Source organism: Drosophila tropicalis, unplaced genomic scaffold (genome assembly GCF_018151085.1).
Source record: "Drosophila tropicalis isolate 14030-0801.00 unplaced genomic scaffold, ASM1815108v1 contig_1190, whole genome shotgun sequence".
Lineage (NCBI taxonomy): Eukaryota > Metazoa > Arthropoda > Insecta > Diptera > Drosophilidae > Drosophila > Drosophila tropicalis.
In genome coordinates, this window is record NW_027172561.1 from 3,056,164 (window position 1) to 3,082,889 (window position 26,726).

General features: G+C 35.4%; 2 protein-coding genes across 4 annotated transcripts in view; one reads left to right on the forward strand and one right to left on the reverse strand.

Annotated features, from left to right (window-relative positions):
* LOC137578772 (uncharacterized) overlaps positions 1–26,726 on the forward strand; it is a 115,353-nt gene that overhangs the window by 33,965 nt on the left and 54,662 nt on the right. The window lies entirely within an intron of this gene.
* Positions 8,227–25,946, reverse strand: AstC-R1 (Allatostatin C receptor 1). Its single transcript, XM_068291744.1, has 2 exons — positions 25,403–25,946; positions 8,227–10,384 (listed from the first exon to the last, which is right to left on the reverse strand). Exon 2 carries the CDS (start codon positions 10,238–10,240, stop codon positions 8,732–8,734), a length of 1,509 nt encoding a protein of 502 aa, XP_068147845.1. The 5' UTR covers positions 10,241–10,384; positions 25,403–25,946; the 3' UTR covers positions 8,227–8,731.

Here is a 26,726-nt window from a genome sequence, read left to right on the forward strand (position 1 = left end):
CTAAACATCTTACTTTAATTCAATTTATGGCATTTGTTTGTTATACAAATTGTATACGTGTTATATATAAATTGATTAGAGTTCAGGTGTACTAACATATTGTATGTCGTATTATTAGTTTAACTTCATTTGCAGTTGCAGTTTTCATAATTACCACCAGTTAACCTTGAAGTTTAACCTTTAGACCACAAAAACCAATTAGTCTTGCGGAGAGAACTCTCTCAAACAACAAAACGCTTAATTTCTCTACCATCCTTTGTCGTACAACTTTCTCATAAACCGCAAACTTTGCGACGTTGTCCAACACTATGCAGTTCCATTACAAAAGTTCCACCCACATATATCAATTACACAAGTTTCGTTAGACAACGTCTAAACCATCAACATCTACACTAACATCGTCGTCGTCATCGTCATCTTTATTCAGTTGGTCTTCTCATTTTCCTGTTGTAATTGCATAGAAAATTGCAACCGCTACCCAAAAAGTTATTCACCCCACATAAATACATACATAGCACCAAAGTGAAGCTAAAGTTAAATTGGCATTTGCATTTCTGGGCAATATCATAACATGGACTTGGGCGTACAAAACATTTCCGAAAAGTCCAAAAAAAAAAGGGGGAACAAAAATAAACTAGGCAAAATAAAACTTCTGTTTTCATTTCCTTAAAAATTATGCCCTATATGCTAGATTTCATTGTTTAACTACAGGCAAAACGAATTTGCTTATTTTGATATTCTCTTTTTGACTTAAATGCGTAAATATTTTTATGCTCTTGGCAGTCGAAACAGCCAAAAGACAACAAGCAGCAGCAAAACGCATCCTAAAATGTTCGCTCTGAACTTTAATTTATTTCGAAGTGCTAATACCCTTTGAAAATTAAAATGATTTTAATGAAAATCGGTCAAATATTGTATGTTAATCACCGATATATAGTTAATTAAGGACTGTAGACTCAATCATGACGTCTCAACCCTATCGGACCAAAAAACAAGAATCTTACCCCAATAAGTATGCTATATATAGTTACATACCGTTTGTCATGCAAACTTTGCACTAATCCGTATTTGCTCCAATTTCAAGTTCGAAATGCTTGGAAATGTGCATAATATTGGTAAAATATACATATAAAAAATCGTAATATAGCCAGTCAGCGCGCTTTTGCTGTGGGACGCTTTTTTCTAAATTCGCAGGATGCGAAGTATTCATTTTTCGACAGAAGATGTCTGTGTAACTCGTGATTCTACTGTTCTCATTGGTACAATGCACATAGGGACGCCGAGCCGTTTTTTGAGCACTTAAGTCAATTTTTAAAAGTTAATGAAATCGAAATGTTTTGATGCCACTTTATAGATAGAACATCAATGCATATTTCTGCATACTTGCTTTTTCAAATTTTTTTTAACACTTTCGAGAAAAACGTTGTTGAAAACCAGTGTTGGGAACAGAATGAATTCCCTTCCGTTTATTGCAAATTGTTGCTTAACTTTGAGTGTAAATAACTTTTGAAAGAATAACGTTATTGATAAAACTGTAGATGCAATTGAAAAAGTCGGGTTTGTACTATGTGTGAGTATTTTTAATTTGTAACAAGTTTAGGTGTGTGCCTTAAAATTTGTGTCATTCTGAGCAACTCGAAAAAACAAAAGTTATAACCAAATCTTAACTTTAGGTAAAGTTTAAAAAAAATGTTTACCAGTGTGCAGTCTAAGACTTTTACTATTGGATAGAATAATCAATTCTTTGTAAAATATAAAAGTCTCAATGTCCACAAATAACCACTTTTTTTGCAATTTAACTTTTTAGCCCATAACCTCAAATTTCTGCTATGGACGAGATTTCAATATAGCAGGAAAAAACGATTTAGGAATAAAGCATATCGAGTTAATGTTGATAGGTTGCAGGTGCATGTAGTGTATAGTGCTCCAGGTGTGTTGGATGCAAAATTATAATTGAATAGTTGGCGTTTTTTTTTTTATTGCACCAAAACATATAGGACCAATTTGGTTGTTTTTAAGTTTAATTTTTTAGATGGCAGATGCAAACGACCTTTCAAATAATAAGGAATACCTCCAATAACAGCACAAAAATCGTTTCCGCGACTTTAATGTCTCATTTATGCATCTACAAAGAGTAGTACGAATCAGAAAATAAGGTTAACTACTAAAAACGGAAAGGTATATTACAAGTTTGCTGGTTGCTATACATATAAGCCAAACCTTCACGCCAAGAAAAACAATAGAATCGCAGATTTTAAAAACACTTTCCGCATAAAAATGGACATTCAGATCCCTTAATTTTCTCTTTACGCTGAGAAAAAATCTTCCAACTGCATTTCTCGAATTCCGCGGCCGACAGAAGCAATTGCTTGCTTCAAGTGTCTATATTACTTATGCTGATAATAATATTGATCAACTTTAGGAACATTTTCTAGATTTTTCTATGAATCTTGGCCCTAAATTTAAAGAAATTATTAAAATCACAACGGTTGTATGAAAAGTATTATGTTTGATAAAATACTTTGCATACTTTTTTGGGCAAAATACGGTTTTTTTCGCCGTGGAGGCGAGATGCCACGCCCATTTTCTCTAAAAATAATTGCAAAATATATTTATTACCTCATGCAATGTAATGAGATTGAAAATTACTATTAATCATACATTTTTGAATAAAGTGCTCAAAAAACGGCTCGGCGTCCCACAGTGCAATGGCTAGCTGACCTGCATTGATTTTGCTCTTTTCTTTGGAGCCTTTACCAATTTTCCAAGAGGTTGTTTGCTCTAATCATCTACAGCATTTTTTCTTAAAGATGTACCCGCATGGTTAAGCACAATTTAAAGAAAAACTGTGTACAATTCTCTTATGATTTCGCATATAACAGACCTGAATCACTGTCCCCTACTTGCGCCTCCAGCTAGTTAGAAAAAACTTCATATTCTTCAGTTGTTTCACCGTTTGTTAAACCTAAAAAAACATAGCATACTTATTAGGGCAAATGTAAATTATTGTTAAACCTAACGGCAAAACTTGCCAAAGCTTTACACTTTCGTGTATTTGGGAAGTCATTCAATTTATAAGAAACTTTTTCAAATACATTGGGCCCTCGGTTAACGAACGCCCGAGATAATGAACATTTCGCAAAGCGACCACCTTAAAGGGACTGAATATTTGTATCTGTGTTTAACAACGAAACAGGGAAAACCTCGAAATTGCTATTCAGTGTGACCGTTTTCGAATTTTTGACATTATTGTCTAGGCAATTTATGTGCAAAACTTATGGTTTCGCGAACTTTTGGCATAACCAACAATATGCTGGAACCAATTGTTGTTGTCAACCGAGAGTCCACTGTGCATGCAAATAGTAAATATTTAAAGAAATGAGTTTCTTAAGAAATAGCTTTATCCAGCGGTCCCTAACAAAAACTAACATAAGACCAGAATTGGTTAAAATAGTATAAATGTAGTTATCAGACATTTAAATAGATTTGGTGCTAAGTGCCTCAAAGTTCTTACTGAAATGAATGTACCTTGAATGTTGGTCTTATTTTTTGTTTGTTTCATTAAAGGCGAAACAAATGCGAACAAATCTCGCAAGATATACATACAGCAGGTGCTGCAAAGGGGTATGGAATATAAAAAAGTTTTCAATTCATTTTTTTGCGTCTTTTTTTTTATATTTGGTTTGTTTGTCCGATATTAAATGAAGTTCTGTAGTGAAACTTTTACTTTGCCATTCAATTCGTATTTAAAAAGGGTTTCCCTATACATTCATCCACACACCCACTGACACACATACATATGTACATGTGTATATGCGGGTAAATGTATTCTTTCTTTCCGCTTTTTTTATACTAACTTACCTGGGGCAAAATTGTGAAACTGTTTTTTGTAGTATGTATATTGGGGCTTGACTTTGTTTGTCCTCATCCGATTTACCTCGATGATTAAACTTGCTCGGGGCCAAGTTGAAAAATTGCATGTGAATGCCCAACATGAATTATTTTTTTGTAAGCATTTTTTTTTTGCGTTGGTTGTTTTGGTTGGTATACTGTTTCATGCGAAATGGGATGCTAAGCAGAAGCTTGATAAACATATCGTGTTTGTATAATGAACTCGATATTGTGAGACAGATTCTTTGAATTTTTGTCGCCTACTTTTTCTGAGAGATTGTTATTATTTTTTTTTTGCTTCTTTTGCTTTGTGTGGAATTTTTCCTTGTTCAATTGGTATCAAAAGTTTCTTGATTTGTTTGTTAGTTGTTGGTCAGTCATTCTCATGTTACACATGAAAGTTTGTATGTTCTTTGCAACTATTTAAAATTTAAGTTCATCACTTTTTTAAGCAGTTTAAACAAGATTATTTCACCTTGTTTAATTGAGAATATACGTACGAGGCCTATTATGAAAATCAGCTAATCTGGTCACTATTGTCCGCTGGCGATAAGATCTTAGGCTATGCCAACGGAATGACAAGCAATAGCAACCCTGCAGGACATCCTTTTAAGTCGCTGGCCATTTGCACTCAAGTGTATATATGCAATAGAGGGAGGAAAGAGCACTGCAAGTGGATGCTGGTGATGCTTGAGAGGCTTTTGGACCAACAGACAGACAGTAAGATAAAGTGTGAGTGTGAGAAAGAGACTGAGACCGAGACCGAGACGGCCGTGTGACGACAACAGCGAAATGCATTTACAGCGTAATCCAATCAGTGCAATAATGAAATGCTAAGTGCCAGACACACTCACACACACATAGAGCCAGATAGAGAGAGAAAGACACTGAGTAGCACACAGAGCCACAGAGTAAGCGAAGTGGAGAGAAATGGAGCCAGTACCAGACAGACAGACAAAAACAGCAGCCAGAACATGCAATCCGGTCACTCACCAAAAACAGAATTAAAAAAGTGAGTGGGGCAGGATGGCAGCAGATTGAGAGGAGATTATAAAGTGCAACAGTTTCTAGTTGGCAGAAAGAGTTGACTCTAGTCACGTTTTCTATACCACACCAAGGATTTTTAATATCCCCACGTATCAGATTGCTACGTCTCTGTTGTACCTAATGATTGTTTTCAATCGTTTGACCACCAGCACCAGCGGCACCACCAGCACCTACAATCCCCTTGTTCATGTTGATGAGGCCACCAAAGCGGGTATTGGTCAGGCTATCAATGCCAGTGACAGTCACAATGACAGTGACATGGTCATTTAGCTGCTTGAACCCTTTGCGAAGGCAAAAATCGATATCTATGTACCAAATGCAGCATCTTTTCCTTTTTAGGTGCAATCCACCTAAACGACCAAAATTTTAATCAACAAACAAGGCAATCAACTAATTAAGCATCCTCAAAAGTATGCTATAGTATATAGAAACCTGCAATGCAGTGTCTCACGATTTCAACACATTTCCTGACAAATTTGTCCAAGCTGCATTTTTTTTTTTTTTCCTCAAAGCCATTGTTGTATTTATAAATCAAAGTCAAAGCGAAATTTAAGCCATGAATATAAATCCTTGTACAACGGGAGTGACTATCAAAAGCCAAGTGCCAGGGTAGGTATTCAAAAGTCAAAAGTAATAATGATGATGATGTTGATGCTGAATGTGAAAAGGAAAAAGGGAATAAGAATTTTTTGTATTTCATTTTCTTTTTCTGTTTTTTTTTAATTTTATTTTTGTAGCTTACAAATTTGCACTCCAAAAGTTGCACACAGTTGCTAAGCTTTTTACTTCACTTCTCATCTGGCAAAATCCCCTATTTCAGTAAACAAGCCGAGCAACAGCTCAAAGATTTTTCCCCTTCCGCACCTTCACACACTTACTTTTTTTTTGTACCCTATTTAAAGTAAGATTTTCCTCGTTCATACTCTAGAAGTTCTTGCATATTGCAGCAAAAGGTAAGAGGTAAAAACCATTCCCAACTCTTTATGTTGGCGCGCTGAAACGCATAAATCAATGGCAGCAATGAAGGCAGAGAGCCAAGTTCCTAAACTTGATTTAATGCCAGTGTTCCGAGTTGAAGCTCAGCTATATACATATACATATGTATGTATGTGTATATAAAGAAAAAAATAACATAAAAAAAAGAAATACAATATATTGGCAGGTTGTTCAAAAAGTGCCTGGCTTAAAAGCATTTGACTTGACTTGAATAGTATTGATATAAATCAATAGAGAAAACTCGATGCTTTCTTGAGACACTCATTTCTCTTTCTTCCCCTTCTTCCATTTCACCAATTTCTTTCTCGCTCTTTCTCTCTCTATCTCTTTGCAACGATGACAAAGGTTTTTGGTTCATTCGTTAAAATGATAAGGATTTATGAAAAGCATTTGATCCAGCTTTATATTTTCAATTTATATTCCCAATGTAACCCTGGCAGAGCTCATTGACTGGATTTGAATTCTATTTTTATCTAAATCGATAGTTTCACTTTTCTTTGTTTTTAAATAGTAACATTAAAATAAAATAAATAGGGTAAAATTAAAAAAAAAAAAAACTGAATTGAAATTGAAACGGACAGACCTTTTTCTTTACTTTTAAATAGCTTCCTTTAATTTAATTGTTTATCTGTTTCTAAAACAGGACGAATACCAAGATTTGAAAATTTACAATTTACTGAGCACCCATAGCCCAGGTTAAATTTGATACGCTTTGCCTATTTTACATGTGAACCTTGAAATCTATAAGTAGTCAATCTTTTACGGTCATTTACATAGTTCATATGCATCATAACTTTTATAACTCTTGTCCCACTGCTTTTCAAGGGATAAGTACGACTTTGTTCAATAGCTTTGATGACATTGAATTGATTTTCCGTAGTAAAACAAAAGAAAGTAACTTTAACTTTATGTCAAATGAGATATTGTCGGTCAAAATGGAATAAAAATAGAATTTGTTTTTGGAAACATGAAATTGTAAATAACTAAAATATAAAATTTAAGAGTACATAATTCCTTTAGGTATATCTGTTCTTACTTTGATCTAATAAAATGTACCCCTAGGATGCTTAAAAATTAATCGACATTTTCAATATTTTCCCATACGAAAGTATGCATGGGTCTGGTCCTCTGTTTCCTCTGTTTTTTACCTTATATAAATTTCGTTTACTCACCACAAGATCATTGGAAAAATCAGCTGGTCAACAAAAAATTCCATGCCATGCTTTAAGTAAAATTTTTCCTATGTTATTTTGATAAAAATGTGTTTGAATTTTTATTAACGCTTTTAAAAGCACATTTAAACTTAAACTTATAGCACAAGTTTTATAAGAAAAAAACAAAAAAAAATCTATCTAATTTATTTATTATTTTATATATTTTTGTGTACTCGCACAATTATAATCACACAGATACATACATATACACACATATATATATACATACAATCGAGAAAGTGATCTTACTCACTCTAAGCGTCACATTCGCGGAATTTTAAGGGTTTTAAAAACAAATTTTAACTGCACTTTTCATCAGTTGCTTTAGCCTTACATTTTACTCGTTGTATTTCATTTAAATTCAGCGTGTAACTTTCAAGCCATAAAAGGGGCCATTCGATAAGTAACGAGATAAGACAAAAAATAAAATAATGTGGAATTGGCCATGTATATTTCGGTCCCAAAAAGTGTTTTAGAAAAAAATATTAAAAGGATCTAAATATCAATACAAATTACTGAGTCTCTTTCTAATTTGTTTTGTTACTCATTACGCCCTCGTTCAATTTTGTTAATATAGTTTTCTTCTTCTTTATTTTTTTTTGTAAGACGCATCTGGCAAAAAGAAAAGATAGAAAAAAAGCGTTGTTGTTCTCGTAAAAGTATTTTTTTTTGCTGTTAATTTTAGGTTTTTATGAGTGTCTTGGTTGAGTTGATTTCGGCCATAAAAGAATTAAGCTCCTTATTTAATGTGCGTGTCTATATCTCATTTATTGCTTGCATTCTTTTGCCATCATATTTCATTTATATTTAAGTAATTGAAAAATTATAACAATGTGAGTTGAGTTATTTAAGATATGGTTTTCAAAGTTGTGAATATATTATTTTCATATGTGTTCAGAGTTTCATATAAGTTACACAAAGACTCAAAAAGTAAAAAGGTTTTCGAAGAAATGTTTCTTTGATTTTGTTGCTGGAAGTAAAACTTTATTCTCAATTTATCAACTTGTTGAGTACCTTATCATTTGCGTTTAAAAAAGAAAGTGACAGACTTCTTAATATGTAATTTTTATACACTGTGTTTTAAATATTAAGCGAATCTAAAATTTGTTACAGCTAAAACTAAATTTTACTTTGAGCTACAAAAAATTGTAATTAATAATTACTAATTATAATGAGTTTGAGTGAGAGAGTTGTGAGTGATTTTTATTAGATTCCGCATGTTCCAAAATCTGTTTCACAAAACCCTTTACAACACTGGTAAACTCTTCGTGGCTCGCTTTAGAGTCTTATTGAAACATGCATTAATCGTTGTTTCATTTTTCTTTTTGTTCTTTTGCATTATGATTGGACCAAAAATGTATTTTGACATATTCTTAAATATTTTTCTATTATATATATGTAAATATGCTTTATTAGTTAGTACAGTATTATAATGTATGACAGTAATGTATGTATTTAAAATCTTTGATGGTAATACTGTTGCACATAATTTGTGTCATCCATATAGAAATAGTCACACACATTGATTTACTTATATAGGTTGTAAGTGTAAATGCCTGCCTATCGTTAGATTTTTAATGTAGTTACAAATCAGTTTGCTGTATTGCCAAATTGGATGATTCCCCCCTCCTGGCCGTCGTGCAGAATGCCTCCTGCTGGTCACTCAAGCAAATAATCAAATTCTCTGTGCTTGCTGGTACGACTAATAATTTGCCGTTTTGAGAACTACTGCAGGACTTTGGTGCCCCAGTAGCAGTGGAGGCTGTTTTATCAGCTGTTGTGGTCGATGAAGTTGTTGTCGAAGAATTATTATTGCCTACAGTGAGGGGCAGCATGAGTGGTGGCTGATGCTGATGTTGATTATTACCGCTGGCCAGTAAACGCTTTGACCCACCACGACGACGACTGCCCTGCTTAGTGAACACACTCGGCTCCAATTGTAATTGAGCATTGATATCCTGCTGGGTCATGCAGGTGAATGCCTTGAAGAAACTCTTGCGAAAATTCTCACTGAGAAAGGCATATAATATGGGATTGACAGCTGAATTCGAATAGACCAGAGCGCCAAGCAATAGAAAAATCAATATTTCCAGTCGTGAAAGATCTCGCTGAGCTGGATTGGAGTTAATCAGGGCTAACTGAGACATCCAATGTGGTAGCCAACAGCATATATAGACCGTTATCACGGTCAAGACCAGGCGCGTAACTTTACGATGAGCTCGACGTTTCTCTTTCGATTTGGTTGTATGTTTCGGGCCAACCGACTGTAATTTGCGTATGACCAAATAATAGAAACTCAAAATAAAACACAATGGTGTGGCGAAACCCAAAAAGAAGGTATACAAAATGAATGTAGTTCCCGAATGCTTCTTATACGCATCTGGCCACATAATGTTGCATGAGTAATTAATGCCATCCTCTTGTTCCACTGTGCTGGCATAGAGCATTACTGGCAGCATTAGAAATGCCGATGTTGACCAAGCCACAGCCGATACGATTTTGGCTATATGCAGTGTTCGATATCGTGGCGATGATATCGGATGACAGACGGCTATATACCGATCAGCGGACATAATCAAGAGAAATATGGAGGAGGTAAATGATGTTATGGATGTGCTGACCATATAGGCCTTACACATTAGCTCACCAAATCTCCAACTACAAATACGCATTGTGTACAATAGAAATGGTATACCAATCAGAAAACATTCATCGGCTATAGCCAAGTTCAGGATATAGATATTGGTGACAGTTTGCATTTTAGAGAAACGCAATACCACATAGATGACCAAAGTATTGCCAAAGAGACCAACTATGCAAACAATGCCATAGAGGACGACAGTTAGGAGATCGGCAAATGAATTTCGTGTGGCTATGCAATGTTGATATGTGGGCAGATCTGTACTAAATAATGGATCATCTTCAGTTTGTGTTATACTCGAGATACTTGTGGTTAAATAGCTATCATTGCCATATAAAAATGTCGAATTGTTATAGGCCAGAAAATCATCGTTCGGCTGTTGTAGCTGTTGCAAATGCTCTTGCAACTTTTCGCCGCTGACCAAATTTAGACTCATCATCAATAGCCACATTGTGTTGGTAATATGATCTCCCTCTCTCTGTCTGTCTGTCTCGCTCTCTCTATTTCCCTCTGACTAGTTAGTTGTGGTCCAATTTTAATTATATTGTTGTTGCCTTGATGCCCACATTGGTTGCCTTCACATGGTTGAGCGGTCCTGTGAAATATATTGAAAATTTATAAATTTAATTTTATGTTGTGAAATTCTTGTTTCTGTATGTGTGTGTGTGTGTGTATGTATGTTGGGCTAATTATGCTAAATACCACATGGCAGGCATGTGTGGTGTTTGTTATTAAAATTTTTAGTTGTGCTTTGGTCGTGTTTGATTGGAATTAGTCTGGCTTAAAGTTAGACAGACGTGGAGAAACAGTGATAGGGAGAGTAAGAGAGCAATGGTTAAATTAAAGGGTTTTTTTTAAGGTATTAAATAGATTAGTTGTGGTTAGATTAACAATTGATTGCTTTCCCAAGCAGCTAATCGAAGTAAAGTCCAAACAAAAACCAATTTCATAGATTCATTGCCTATCTTAAGAGGCGTTTGAACTGTTAAATATTAAGATGTTACCACAAATACACCCATAGACACACACACACACACACACACATATACCTTTAAGGCATTTTCACACTTCATGGTTGCCTTGTTTGCCTGACATAAATGACTTTTGATACTGTATATCTATGTAATATTAACTTTAGTCAAATATATCAAAAATTGAATTTTCATTTTAGCTTAACCGAAATGAAAACAAAATCTGCAACAATATTTGCACAATCTGCTGGAAATTAATTAGTCTTGTAATCTAATATTTGTACCATATAAAGATATGTATATCGAAGAATGCACTGTAAAAAAAAACCTGCCAAAAGTAAGATTAGTTCCTGATTATGTTTGGATTGGAGCGTAGATTATAATTATCTTATAAAGAGAAAGATAAATGCCCAAGCATTTCAAGTGACTGTTTTTGTTTCTTTATCTATGATTGATGTGCAAGGAGTTTTCTTTAATGAATGAGACATTGGGTGATGTTGGTCATGGTAATTTGCTTTACCTGTGAGAAATGGTTTTCTCTTAGTGCATTGCTGTATAGGTGTTTGACCATTGCAAAATTCCAACCAAGTGTATATTGATGAGAATGCAAACTAAGAGGCTTAACTTCTCTACTACAAATTTAGCACGTTGCTCTTAGATGGTTGGTACCCGGGACAGATCTAACGACGGACGGACGAATCCATCTGTCTACAATGTATCTATAAAATGTATATATACATATGCATATACATTGTAAAAGTGGAAGGACGATGCTCATATGATGAGTGTGTTATGTAGGTGGGATTATTTATCTTGGTCTGTGTTTCTGTTGTTGTTGTTGTTATTGCGTGCCGTAAATATTTTCAACTGACATTTGCATAATTTCATTGGGAAATTTGTTACAAAGTTTGTCTGTGTTTTCATTTCGTCTTGCCCCGTCTTGCCACGTCTTTTCTTTTGTGTGTGTGTGTGTGTGTGTGTTGACACAAATTTTGTGCCCAATTTGATTTCAATTTAAATGTTAATTTATCCACTTTGCAAATCAAAAATCTTCTTCGACTGAATTCTCATACAAAAAAAATATAATAAAAAAACCCGTAACAACAACATACGCTTTCTCTTTTTTATTCCTTACTCTTCCCCCTGGAACCGACTCTCTTTGAATTTCTGTTCCCTCTTATTTTTTATTTCTTCTGCATTTCCGTCAAGCTAATTGTGCGTTTTATTTGCACAATCAGATGATTTATTTATTTTTCTTTGGAATTTTCTGTTGTCAAAGTCGTCGTTGTCGTTTTTCAATAAACTTTTACTAAACTTTCACTTCATAAAACATAACGTAAGCAGCTTTTGAAGTCCCAGCTCCTTCAAGATGATTAAATTCTGTAGAATTCTTCGAAATCAAACATCTATAATTCTGATTTGATTACGAAATCATCGTTTATTCCTTAATTTTTTGTCTATTTCAACTTCGAGTTGGCGTAAGCCGTAAAGTATTTGAATTTCATTGAATTTTTTAGACTGCTTTAAAAATTTAGATTTTTTTTTCGATTCTTTTATTTGTGTGTATGTGTGTTAACTATATATAAACACACGCATTTCGATCGCATAACGTTTGTGTAACGGAAAACCGCAAAATTTTGCGAAACATTTTGCTTGTTACTCACCTTTTGACATTTCGGTTTTGTGTTGGTGTCGTTTTAAATTTCATTCTCAAACTCTCCAAAAGCATTGCCAATAAATCGCGCACAATCGGCAATATAACACGCCTGCAATCAGGCCGATAGAACATGGGGATTTTACATGGCAAAACAGCAGCTCCCAGAGAGGGGGGAGGTTTGGGGGGATGGGTGGGGCTGGGGCTGGGAATGGCTCTGAGCTTGCATCTGGTGGGGTAGAGACTTCAGTTTCAGTTGTGCAATCAATTAGCGGCACATTGATGACGATACTCTGGTCTGGTCTAGTGGACATGGGTGTGGCAATCAGGTTGACAAAAGCAAAAGCAGCAGAATAAATCGAACATGCAGATAAAGCCATTTCAATCACGATAAACCGATCAAAACCCGAAATACATGTGTACATATGTACATACAAATGTTGGATATAAAAAAGTTGTTAAACAACCTTTTCTGACTTCTTAGGCATTCGCTTGTAATATTCACATATTATAAGGCTACGCCCATGTTTAAGGATGACATACCACAATATAATTTACTATATATACATTTGTATGTGTTGTGGGTGTGTGTGTATGTGTGTGTGTGTGTGTGTAATGCAAATTACTAAGTTAGTTTATTGTTACGGAAGCTCTGCAAACAACTGTATACATATGTGTGTGTGTGTGTATAGCAGTAATAAGGTGCTCCTAATCAAGTGGCACCTCATGGAAGGATAATTAATTATGAAAGGAATTCAGCCTTAAAGTCCAATCATTTCCCAATGGCGTTACATTGAGACGACTTAAACCAACCATCTGATTTTATCTGACATTCAGCCAATTATTCGGTGTTATTAGCTTCTAAACTATTCCATAAGAAGTGATTTAGGTGAAGAATGTTAAAACATTTTGATAAACCAAACTCATCTGAAAGTCTGATATGTGATTTCTTCTAATTGCATTGAAATCGAAGAACAATTTAACTGTTAAATTTTCATGTTGCGACCGTGGCAACACAGTTGAAAGGTAAACCAATTCATTTGGTTTTTTAAGCATCCGTGTGTGTTTGTGCGTTGGTTTGGTTTGTTTGTGACAACAGTTTTAAGCTGCCACACTGGTTGGTAGCAGGTATAAAACTAAAGCCCCATGTACGTATCATTCGGCTATTAATGATTGCCAACGGAAATGTTTCAACTTTTATTTTGCATGCACTTCTATGAAATGATTCTGGTTGCAAATGTTGTTGCTGCAACCGCAAATTGAGGCAGAGAAGAGGGGCAATGATTGTGTGTATGCATGTATGTATGCAGCTCTTGTTGTACTCGATGACAAGCGGCAGACAATTTTAAGTGTCAATTTCGCAGAATAATGCTGCTGACTAAGGGTAGACAGGCCAAAACCAGCGGGGAGACAGAATGGTAATGATGGGAATGGTGAAGTGAAGTAGAGTGAAGTGGAGTGGAGTGGAGTGAAGTGGAATGGAGTGTCCCCTGATCCCTTGACCGCATTTTGTGTCTGTCTGTCTGTTCTGGCTGTCTCTCTGTGGGGTTTTTGTGATGCTTATTAAAAATTGATGCATTTTATGAGCCCCTTAAGTCTCCCAAATGCATTCCAGTTGACTCTCGATGATGTGACGAAAGGTTATAAAATCAGCTTAGGGTTGCTTCAAAACATAAAGCTTAAAAGTTCTTCAAATCAAGTCAAGATGCAGCTTAGAGACTGCATTAGCTGTGATTACCATGTCTTTCTTATTAAAGTGCAACAACACAAAGAAAAGGATATCTTCATAGAAAGAGAGAGATTGTTGAAATCTTAAAAGAAGAAAAGAAAGTACGTCTGTCTACGTATTTGGTATTATCTAAAGTGTGAATTCCAACCAGTCTAGATAAGTATAAGTTGTGAGAGCAATCCTAAGTGAGGATTTTAAGCTCTAAAACTAACCATGAAAGTTGTCATTCAATTAATTTACACTTGCTGCCGCCAACTACAACTGCTAGCATGTTAAATTTATTAAAATTGATGTGCTGGATGAAACTTTTGCATTTCAGTTAATTAAATTAAAGTTGGTCTCCTCTTTTACTGCTCTTTCTCAGTCTTCTATCTCGCCCCTCTTCTTCTCTTTTCTGTTTGGCAGCTTAAAAGTTGCGCGTGTGTTTAGATTAGGCTACCAAAAATTCTTATACATATGTACATATGTATATGTATATAGAAACGCCTTTAGTCGGCAACTTTGGCCTAGTCCAAGTTAAACATAGCGCAACGGAAATCTATTGCATATAGCAAGGCGCAGGCCAAAAGACACACTCGCTGGGTGCGTGAGACAGTGAGTGAAAGGGGGAACAGAGTAGGGCAAAGAGTCAGAGTCAAAGAGTCGAAGTCCTGGCAGCCAACAGCTTGGCAAATGTTTAGCTGCTTGCTTTGGTTTCAACCATCCTAAAACAACAGCAACTGAGACAAAAAAAGAAGAGAGAGTGAGAGAGAGAAAGAGGGGTGTACACAAAAACACATAGACCCATACATATGCATACGAAGCGGAGAGGCAGGCAAGGCGCATAATTTTTGGATAAACACCAAGTACAAGTACAACACACAAACACACACACACACACACACACTCTCCTTCTCCGAGAGGTAAAGAATGTGATGTGGAGAAAAGAGGAAGCATGCAAATTTGCTAGTCATATTTGCATGTACAGAGAACACACACACAAACACACACCATAGAGCATGTCAAGTGCACTTGGTATGGGGTTTCGGGTTCTGTTTATAGAGCGGTTCCAACCGTAAAGTGCAACATAAACAAAAGTCAACTATGCCTTCTCTGCCCAAACGCTCTTTAACTTTTCCTCTATCTCTCCAGTTCTCCGTCCTCTCTATTTCTGCCTTCTCTTGCCTCTTCTCTTATAGTTTTTTTTCGGTTTTGAGGGACTTTCACGTAAATCTTTTGGGGGCCACAGGTTGCCACTTGCCGTGTTGTATTGTTACTTTAGGGTGTTGTCTGATCAAAATTAAAACACTGCCAGACAAGACTACCACTATATACATACATACATACATACATAGTTGAATAACAACGTTGTACATACATACAAACACACTGTATTAACAGTTTTAAGGGCTATATTATATATAGTCTTTATTCTAACCGTAAATGTTAATTATATGTTAAACTATGTATCAACAAGTTTTACTTGTACAAGTTTAAATGACTAGGGCATATTTTGGCCTCTCTGTTGTTGACGAAAATGCAAAATAATTTTAATTTTTTTTTATTTACAAAGTCATTTTATCTTTGAAGAAGAAAGTACAAAATGTTAAATACAATGTCATGAAATATACCAAATTTATCTGTTTTTTAAGAGTAAAAACAAAGGTTGCTGCTAGGCCAGTTCGAGGTAAATCTTTAAAAAGATATTATTTTAAAGGCAGCACAAAGGTTTGTTTACATATTTAGCTATTATATTATCAGCGGACTTTGCTACTTTCGCATTGGCTATACTATATCTTTCACGCTAAAACTAGTTGGGAATTGCTACTTACAATAGCAGAGACCTATTTTTCATATGAAATTCATTGAAATATTCTATAAAAATATGTGTGATAAAACATTTATTGAAATATTTTCTAATAAATTTTAAATTTTAATCAATTAAAGACTGACGGTTGTTAGAAAAATGTAAGAGATTGGAATATTTGACATATTTTGATTTATTTGTTCCCAGAAGGAAAAATATTACAACTAAATGGGTTCACACTGTGTAGGTAATTCCCACTTTGAGGTTTCATTATCAAACTGCAGATTTATTCCACTTCAATTCAAAGCTAAATCTACTGTAGGGGGGTTTCTAGTTTATCCGTCCCTGTTTCTCTTTGTGTGTGTATGTATGTTTCATGTGACTTTGGCCATTGTGGTCAGTTGTCTTCGCATACTACTCTCCGTATGAATTGTGGTTTATGGTTATCCGAGGAGCTCAATTATGCATGGTGAGCACACACTTTTGTCATATGTGTACCATCACCTGGTTAAAGTCTGGTTTGGCACCTTCCATACGGATAGCAGGACCCGGTACTAGGACAAACACCCATACCAAAGGATAAATAGAGCCAAGGCTGAAACAGACCAAAGTTAACTTATTGACGATACGCCCTCCTGTGGTTGCTCCAGCCATTACTCTGTCCTGTTCCTTGCCTGCGGTTCCGATTCCCTTTTTTTCCATTGCTCCTCATGCAGTCCCCCATCTCTTTTTAGTATTTATGGTGCGCACACACACCGTGTCTGCCTCTTATGCTGTTATTTTCCACCTCATCTATCATAGGCAGCCATAAAGGACAACCATTTGCACCTCTTATTGGGGCAGGTTGTGGATAGTCAACTGTGCGAGCAAGCGAGTCCTTTGATGTGGTGCTGTGTTGCCTGTGTTTCTGTGGTTTCTCAACTGCAGGTGGGTGGTAGATGACTTGCCGAAAATGAAAGGAAATACTGAAAGGAATTCTCTCAATTGAGCATTGTTTTGGTCTCTATCTATCTATCTACGCTAGCATTTCTGTTTTTATTCTCCTCCTTTTGCTGCCCGATTTGTCACAGAGCTTAGAAAAAATATCTACAGGGCTCTCCAATGAAATGTGTTTTGGCAACAAGAAAGACAGAGAGAGAGAGTGAGACCCTTTGAGGGAGGGGGGAGGTTAAAGCCTATTAAGGACATTTTATGTTGAATTTTGTTTTGTCTGTTAAGCCGAAAATTTGTAGCTCATATATGCTGAAATCCTTTTACAGCAGCATCTTTATCATCAAATGTTTAGCACATAAAAAATTGGCTAACACACATACAGACACACACACATAAAAATAAAAGGGCAGATTCTTTTTTTCGCTACCATTTTAAGCGGTTTAGTTTTTAAGCCTTTCTACATACTCACTCGCAGAAAATGGACAGAAATTGGAGTAATCTTAGGGCAAAGCTTCGCCCAAGGATACGGAATTCTTTAAGCATAAATTTTAGTATTTCCAACCATTGCCGCCCTCAAAACCCGAATTACTCCTCCTTGCCCACATTGTCCACTGAGTGCAATTTATGTCGCACACAATTTGCATAAATTAACACCAAAATATTAACAGAAGGAGGCAGTTCCGCCCTATTTCCGTTATTGTGTTTATTGGCCGCCCCCCTCCCCATCATCGTTTAGTCGGGTTGCGCTCATTAGTTTATGTGTGCCCAAAAAGGGCTAGGAGAAAGGGACAGGAGGGGCGGTCGACTGCACAATTTAACATCATTTCGAAGGCCATTGACAATAATTGAACGCGTTTTCTGGACACTGACTGTCTGTCCTCTGTCGAAGGCTTATGTCAATTTAGTGTTGCATATGCCACGTTATGCTGATTTTACAAGAGGAAAAGAGCGCGAGAGAGAGATTCATAAGTGCCTCTAATGGTGTCAACAACGCGCAAAAGCCTTTGTTAACTTTTCTCTCTGATTTTTGGTTTCTATTCAAATTGATTTGTTTGAGCCAAATAAACCGTCTAAAAGTGCGAATATCGCTTTTTTGCTTATAAAGACAAACACTGTTCAGTTAACAAAGGAACTGTAAGGAATTTTAAAAATATGGTTGATTGGGTTATTAAATGTTATACAATCCACCAATATTTATATGATCGATTAAGTTTCTCAAGTCTAATACGACAATTTCATTTGGATCAAAAACAAGTTATTATTTATATCATCAGTGTTAATTCTCGTTAAAAAAAAGAAAAATATATACATATATAAACACATATCAAACATAACTTTTATTTTTATGCAAGTCATGAAATAATTAATAATGATTTATTTTTTTAAAAAATCAGAAACTGTTATTTACTTTGTGCTAAGTTTGGAGTACACAGTTATGGTCTTCAACGACAAATTTAAAATGAATTAAAATGTCAACTTTCTTAAGCTCTTTCTTTTAATCGCATGTATCCAATTGTTGTTGTTTTATTTTTATATTTTTAACTATAATTTCAACAGCAATCCAATCAACATCATTCATACGACCTGTTGTTTGCACTTCAATTGAAGATATTCTGCTGACTTTCTTTGGGCTATTTGCTGGCCACTCAAAGTGCCTGCTCTTTGACTTCACTTTGTCAATTGACTGAATCATCTGTCCATCCGCCTGTTCGCTTGTCTGGCTGTCCGTCTGTCCATTTGGCTTTTCATCATGAAATGGTAAATGCCATTACCTAGGTAAATAGTATTTAAACAAGTTGTCCGGGCAATGAAAGGTATTCCCTTTTATCGATGTTTATCTGGGCAAATGTTTCTGCTGCTTTATGCCAAGTTCAGCAAAAAGAATAAATAAATAAACAAATCAACAAATAAATGTTAATAAAATAATGTTAGTAAAAGCTCAACAAGAAATCAAGCAAGCAAAAAAGGTAAATTGCTCTTTGCCGGGTTAGCAATGCAATTAGCAGCATGAATAGCCAATTGTTGTTTTTGTTGTTGTTTAAAGAAAAACAATGCCATTGACCTATTCGATCGTCCATGTCTATTGAATAAATGCATTTAGCCAATCATCACATTATTCATTCATTCAATTATGGACACTCGGTCCGAACAACGAGCACTTGTGATTGAATATGGGGCATGTGGGAGATTTGAGATAATTGGTATGAAATCAGATACGAGATTTATATGCATTGATTGGTTACTAAAATTCTGTAGAACTTCATTCCTCTGCCAAACACTATATAATAATTTATCTTTGACAATCACACAGTGACAGATATGAAACATTACTGCATATTTTTTCTCAGCATTTCATTTTCAGAATTTGGTGCTTATTCTCGACATAGAAATCTCCGGGGGCCGGAGAGGGGAATAGTTTACATTTGAAATTGAATTGAGCAAAAAAAATTTGCTTTTGGTGCTGGCAAAAATACAATTGTGGAACCTCAAAGTCACTGCTGGTTAAAATTCTGGGAAAAGAAGCCACAAAAGCGGCCTCCAAGTTTCTGTAAACTACTTAGAACAGTGCAACATGTGGCCAAATATCGTACATAGTGTGAATCAGTGAACATTTTGCAATACATCTGTGATCTATTTTTGACTAGTGGAAAGGTTAATAGGTCAATAATGATCTAAATGTTCAAACGAGAATTTTTAAAGCCCTTTCAATTGTTTGTATTCTCGTTTTGTTTATTTTCTTGCTTAGGCTTTTATTTTATTCGGCATAAGTATTTGTATATTTTTATCTCAATCCTTGACTTTTGTCACCTTTTTGAAATATTTTATCTTTCACCTGTATTTTTCGAGCTAACATTTTTTCGCAGGGTATTGCTTTCCCTTTAATAGTTATTTTTAGGATATTATCAATTCGTATATCAATGTTTCTGGTGCCCTCTTTTCTTTTATTTATGTTGTTTACAAATTTTCAAAAAGAAAAAGAAAATGAATAATAAATTTCTGTGTGTGTGTGTGTGTGTGTGTGTGTGTGTGTGTGTGTGTGTATGTGCACTTGTTCTGTGGGGCTTTGTTCTCGTTTTCATTCTCATTTTCTGGGGCCAATTGATCATTGAAGTGTTTTTAATATTTTGTATCCATGGCCATTAAAAAAGTTTTTGTTGTTCTTGCTGTTGTTGTTAATATTATTATTATTATTATTAATAAATTGTTTGCTGTTATTTTTGTTCTCGCCAATTTTTACGAGTTCAATTAAGCAAAAGCTATAAAAACAATGATGAACTTTTGCCAATTTAAATTAATTGCTTTTCCAAGAGAAGAGTAACTAAGCTTAGTGAGTACGTTGACGTACATAGATAGGGGGAGAAGTGGTGGTGTTTTAATACATATCCTATCCGTATCTGTGTATCTATAGATGGCATTATGTATAGTCTTCCAATTAACACTAAATCATGCTTTTAATTAATTAACATAATGATTGTTTTTTTTAGAACCGTTTTTTGTTCTATCCAAAAATCCAATCAATATAGCTTGTGGTTGGGGTAAAGCGGGATCCAGTTGCCGAGGTAAGGACTAGTACACAGAACTGAACTCATCATTCATTTCATCATTGGCTCGCAGCTAATTGAATTGCGAAATCGATTGCAAATGACTGAATATGTATATCTACGCAAACATCCATATATGTGGGAAATCGATGGCAGGGGGATGATAGGATGAAGGAGAAGATAGAAAGTGGAGGAGATGGATGGAGATAAAATGCGAAACAAAATATTTTTATCAAATCACAAAGTCTATAAAGTGTTTGTGCATTAGTTTCAGTTTGATTAGGATTTTGCAAATTGATTGATGGAGTCACTCATTCCTTTAGTTATCCCATCACTTATTCCCTTACACATCCCCCTTTTTCCAATTCTAACTAACTAGTTATCGATTTCCATTCAATTTAATCAATAATGTTGTTGCACTAATTGCCATAAATCGCCATCGCAACTATAGGCAGCTATTTGAATTGAATTTCACAGAAATTAATCGAAACCAACAAGCAAAACGCACAAATAGAAATGCAATCAATTATGAACACAAATCGAATTTGCAGCCATTTCAAGGCAATTGAACGAAAACTCTATATCTATAATTCTCTTCTTTATTTATTTATTTATTTATTTTTTTTGCTTTTGTCTTTTTCTAATCTCTATAACAATTGATTTCAATTGAAATTTAATACGTTTCAGATAAATAATTATCAAAAAATAAGCATAATTGGATATTGATTTACATGTTTATGAATCTGTATAAAAATCAATTAATTAACTGATTTTTATTAACATTAAATTAATGTAGTAACTTAATATTCAAGTAACTTAGATTTCATTTATTTCTCTTCTTGGTTCACTTGGTTCTAGTTTTTATAAAAGATTTGTAAGATCATTCTATTTGAGCCTAATCGTTTTGAATGAATTCTATAATGATGTTTGATATCGATAATCCGCCAAAACATGCGAACTGCATTTGGCTTTGTTATTCTGACACATATAGATAAATGTCCCCCCTTCGCTCCATATCTACCCCTTCGGTTCAACTCTCTTCTTGCCAGACTATGTCATAATTCATTATCTCATGTAAGCTTTTGTTATTGTTATATTTTCACTTTTGGGTTACTAACTATAATAGTTATTTTCCACCTCCTCCTGTTTTGTTCCATTCCCTAGTGGTTATTGTGTGTGAGTGTGTGTGTGTCTATGTTTTTTTTTTTTCATTGTCATCATTAACGTCAGCCTGCTGTTTGTTGTTCAATTTGAACATTAATCATGGCCAGGCCCTGATGTTGGTTAGAATGGAATGGGTTTGGGTAACTGGAGCTGCAATTTAGATGCAGTAAACTTGATGAAAAAGTTGCGGCCAAGTTGCATAGCTGCGCAGGGGGAAAAAAATAGAAAAAGAAAACACACTTTAAAGAGCCAAAGCCAAGGAGAAAAGATGGGGAGCAAAGGAAAACTCGTAATGAAGACTGGCATGCTGGTTTATTAGTTTTATAAATTTTCATGTTGCACATGCGCAAATATGAGAATTCGTTGTAAAAGCAGCTGTTGCCGCTTTGTCTATTGGACAAACTTTGATTTTGCTTCCTTTTTTTTCTTTTTAGTGATTTTTCTTATTTTCTTCGTTCATGTAGTTTGTTGTTCTCACTTTTCACATTCTTCTTTTGATTCCTGGCTCCTTGCTTTTACACTGTTCTCGCCTATGAAACATTCTTGGAACTTTTGTAAACAATTTACTGGCACCATAGCACATAGTTTGTCACCCCCTAATCATCATTATTCCTATCGCTAACATCTAGATCATCATCATCATCTAGAACGACTGTTGGCTTACATTAATTGACAGTTTTGCAATCAGTTGGCCAAGTCCTCATTAACTCATCTATCATTACATGCAGGAGGGGGAGTAGAAATGGGTGATGAGTTTCTTTTGCCTCTTCTAGTCACTTTACCATCACTTGCATTAATTCCCCGAATGTAGGCCAAATCAGCCATGAAAGTTCACAGTTGGATATGGGCTGATATCTTTTACTCTGTCTTCCCTCTATATGTCAGTGCATGCAATTCAATTTTCATTTAGGAGTCGAAAACTAATTGCACCAGCAGCAACAGCAGCAGCCGCTCTAGTCTTGGCTTGACTTTCTTATCTTATCTGAGGTTTGAGTTGCTTTCCTTTTTTTTTTTTGTTTGTTGCGCCCCTTCTCCCGCTTTTTGTTCTTCCTTTAGTTTATGAGTTAAGTGCGCTATGGCGCTGTGGTGTGGCAAAGTGTGGTAGTGCTTCCATCATCTCGTTTACAGCTCAGTTTAAAGGTCTCGTTCGTAATTAATTGCAAAAGTTTTCTTCCGTTTTAGCGTCGACGACGTTGTCGCTTGTCTAGCTAGATGTTGTCCCTGTTGCGTATAAAAAGTTCAAAGCTTTATGATAAAGGGTAAAGCAATGGCAAAACTCTTAAAGCTGATGAGTAGTGAAGTAATAAAACAACCGATTTATTGCCCATCACTTAAAATTGTTGAAAATGTTTTATTTTAATAGCAGTTGAAATTGTTGAATTGTTTTCTTTATTGCAGAAATTTGCAAGTTTTCAACGATATTTATTTTGTTATCGAAGGAGAAATCGCCACTATCGATATCATACTCTCATACATTGGTTGTTTTCCTCAAAATAACTCAATAATACTTTATTAGGCAACATTTCAGAATCAAGAGTGATCCTAAGACTATTTTGTATTATTTTTGTTTGTGGATTCAATTTGTATGTTATCGTTAACCGATATTTCGCATATCGCACCCTGTTGGTGTTTGTGTGGGTGTGTGCATTCCATCTCTAATGCATGTCGCATTTATTCACGTCGTTCCTTGACTTTTACCTATCAATTATCCAACACTTGTTGTACCATTTAGAATCCTGAGCTTATCCTTCGGCAAACTGTTCCTTTGACTTGAACGGAAATGCTGTCATTTTGCTGTTGCTGTTGGTTCTCTTCGCCTTGTCCGGCTGTCTGTTGTTTCTCGTGTCTGTGTCGATGTCTGTGTGTCTGTGTTGTTTGCCTGTTTCGTTGAGGAAAGGTTAAGGCATGCATCGCTTCCATCAAATTAGACGCATTTTCATCGCGCTTTTTGTCTTGGTTCGCCGTTAGCTATTTCTCTTCACCACTAGCGCCACCACCACTGCCACCATACTTTGCTTCCTACACCAACAGAAAAGCAAAAAAAAAAAAAAAATACACTTTGTTGCTGTCTAACGATTTTGTTGCTGGCTTTTGTTGTTGTTGTTGCTGCTGCTTTGGCAATTTCGTGAGCTGACGCCGCCTTGCCTTTACTTTTTATCACTTCATTTACACTGAAATGTCAATGTCTGTTGCTTTCTGTCTACCCCTCTTCCCAACCGCCCGACTCAAAGGCCATGACAGAAATGGCAGCCATGCAGGGCAGGAAGGAAGGAAACAGTTTTGTTGCAATGATGTGGGTGAAGCGGGGTCATCAGGAGGAACTACAACTGGAATTGGAGCTGGAGCTTGAAGCTGTCGTCCTGGCGCTAAAAGAAATCTGTCTGACAAATTACATGCCCTGCAAAGCAACTGCTGAAATGCTTCGTTTATTCTCTTTCTTCTTCCTTCTGCTCCATGACTCTTGGTTTTTTTGCTTTTTCCTTTTCTTTTTTTTTTTTTGGTGTGTGTGCTGCCTTGCTCTACATTTCACGCACGTCATTCAGTTAGAGCAGAGTGCAACGGCCTTTTGATTAGTGAAAGATTTCGTAAGGGACAGAGCGGACGGGCGGGCTTCCTTAGGTTAGGGAAGAGATGAGCTCAACCATGATAGTTTCGCTAATAAATTATGACTAACTAGGCGTAGTTTTACATCAAGGAAGAATTTAAGACAAAATAATATATAAGCCAAGCCCTCTTTGTTTTATTTTTGTTATAAAATATTGACAATTAATTGTAACTTTGTGTTGTGTAAGTGTCCCAGTCATTTAGGCAACTAAACCACGATGATCCGGGTTCGAATCCCAGGCTAGTGTATGGATGTAGTTTTCGTCTTGTAAGCCTGAGGCCATCCTTAGGCTCCAGTGCTTGTAAAATATAGCTAGGTTCATAGTTTACCACTATATCCTATATTTATAATAATAATAATAGAATTGTAACTTTGAATCGCGTAGTAGCTTTTCAATTTTTAATTTGAAAAATCCAATTGTAAAAAAAAATCAGTATCACTATCCAATCTTATCTTTAAACATAATGAAAGTAAACTTAATTAAAAAAGTTTGAAAATTATATTTTGTCTGCCAGTTGATTTAAAATGAAGAATAGAAGACTTCATCCGTTCAACATGATAAACTATTTTGCATGTAAATACAAATACACTCTCCTTTTTTCAAATTCGTAAGGATTTGTCTGAGTTATTTCTGCCGGAATTCACATTCGAACATTGAAACAATAATAAATTATTGTAATTTACGAAAGCAAAACCTGACGGAATGTAGAAAACTAACAAAAAGACAAAGAAAACACAAAACACAATTTGACAATCTGTTCAATTTGGAATGAATCCAATAGTCATTCTAATCTCAATCTCAATCTCAATCTCAACCTTTTGTTTCTTTCCTCTTCAGCTCTAATCACTTTTCACAAAAGTTTCGAATATAATTTGTCAAACACTTTTCTGTTTTGTTTTCACTTTCTTCTCTATTCAGTTATTCATTCATTCGTTCTAATTTGATTCGTTTCTAGAGTTTTCACATCATCAGGCAAGCAATTTCTCATTCTTACACACACACATTAGCCCTTTGCCCTCTTGTTTTTTCCCTTTTCTCTTATTTTGGTTTAACAAACATTCAACAGTTACAAATTGCTTTACGCACGAAATTTTCAGTTATACGATAAATTCCAATACAAACACTTTTGCACATTTTGGCAACTTTTCGAACCCTTTTTCCCCATTTATTCACTCACAGACAACAGAGAAAAAAAAGGAACAAAAACTAAAGTATACATTTAGCTTACCGTTTTTTTGTTTAATGTTTTGCCCAAACTTAAAGATTTTTCCGATCTTAAACTGGAGAATATTATTCATATGTCACACACTTTTTTGTTTTTTTGGTTGGGTTCTATTTGGTTCTTATTTCTTTGTTGTTTCTTTTATTATTTTCTTTCAATATTTTTGAGGTTCTCAAAATATTTGGCAAACGTTTTTGGTTTCTTTCTTTTACTCCTGCTGCTAACTTTGCTGCTGATGCTGATGCTGCTGCTTTGTTATTCCTCACTTGAAGCACGCCTGTCTCGGTTTATTTATTCAAAATTATTTGTTTATTTGGCCAAGTCGGTTTGACTGCTAATTTGTATCTTGGCGGCATTGCCTGCCACGGCCTCCTGCCTGCCTGTCTGCCTATGGTTGCACGTTGTTTTTATCAGAAAAATTTGTTGGTGTTGTTGGTGCTGTTCTCTATTTGGTTTTTGCTCGTGGCTCGTGATTTTTTGTGGCACTCTGTTGTGGCACGTTGCTGGTATTTGGAAGAGTGGAAGAGAGTGGAGGACCAACAACTGCACGTTTCGGCTTTGTTTTGCATACTGTGCGAAGCATTTGCCGGCGAATTTTGTTATGGTTGCCACTGCTGTTGGCTGCATGCGAGACGCGAATCGAATGCACGGTTCGTCTCATAGTTCGGGTTCGTCACCCGATTGGCCCGATACATATCCATATCTATATATATGTACAAATATATATATACATATATCGTATATATTTGTTGCATGGCTAACATTGCAGTTTTTCCTTCCTTCAATTAACAGTGTAGAAGCGAGTGAATAAGAGCTAATACTTTCGCTCTCGTTTTTTCTTTCATCCACCCTCAGGCAATGCATGACTCTCACTTTCGTTGGCTGTTGGCCAAGTTAACAGCGTACTGTTAAGTTTGGTTAAATGTGGCCCAACAGCTTGTTGATTGAACTTTGATTGCGATTCGGATTGCGATTGAACTTGTGGGAGCAAAATGATTTGATTTACATGGCATACACTATACATGTGTATGTATATAAACAAATACAGATGTGATTTCAGTCCATTGATTTGACTTTGATTAGCCAGAATTGAGCTGTGTCCTGTAAGCCCTGGCCATGTTGATTGATTATTTCAATTTATCCTGTAATAAGATGCATTCCGTTTGCCTGCAGAATAGAAAATATTAATTATAAATTTCATAAACCTGAATTCATTAAACCCTTCTAATATTCAAATTGTTACGTCTCAAGAGATGATTTGAATTCAAAGCCGAGAATAGGTACAAAATATTCCCATAAGAGACAGAGAGAGAAAAAAGTGCACAAATCT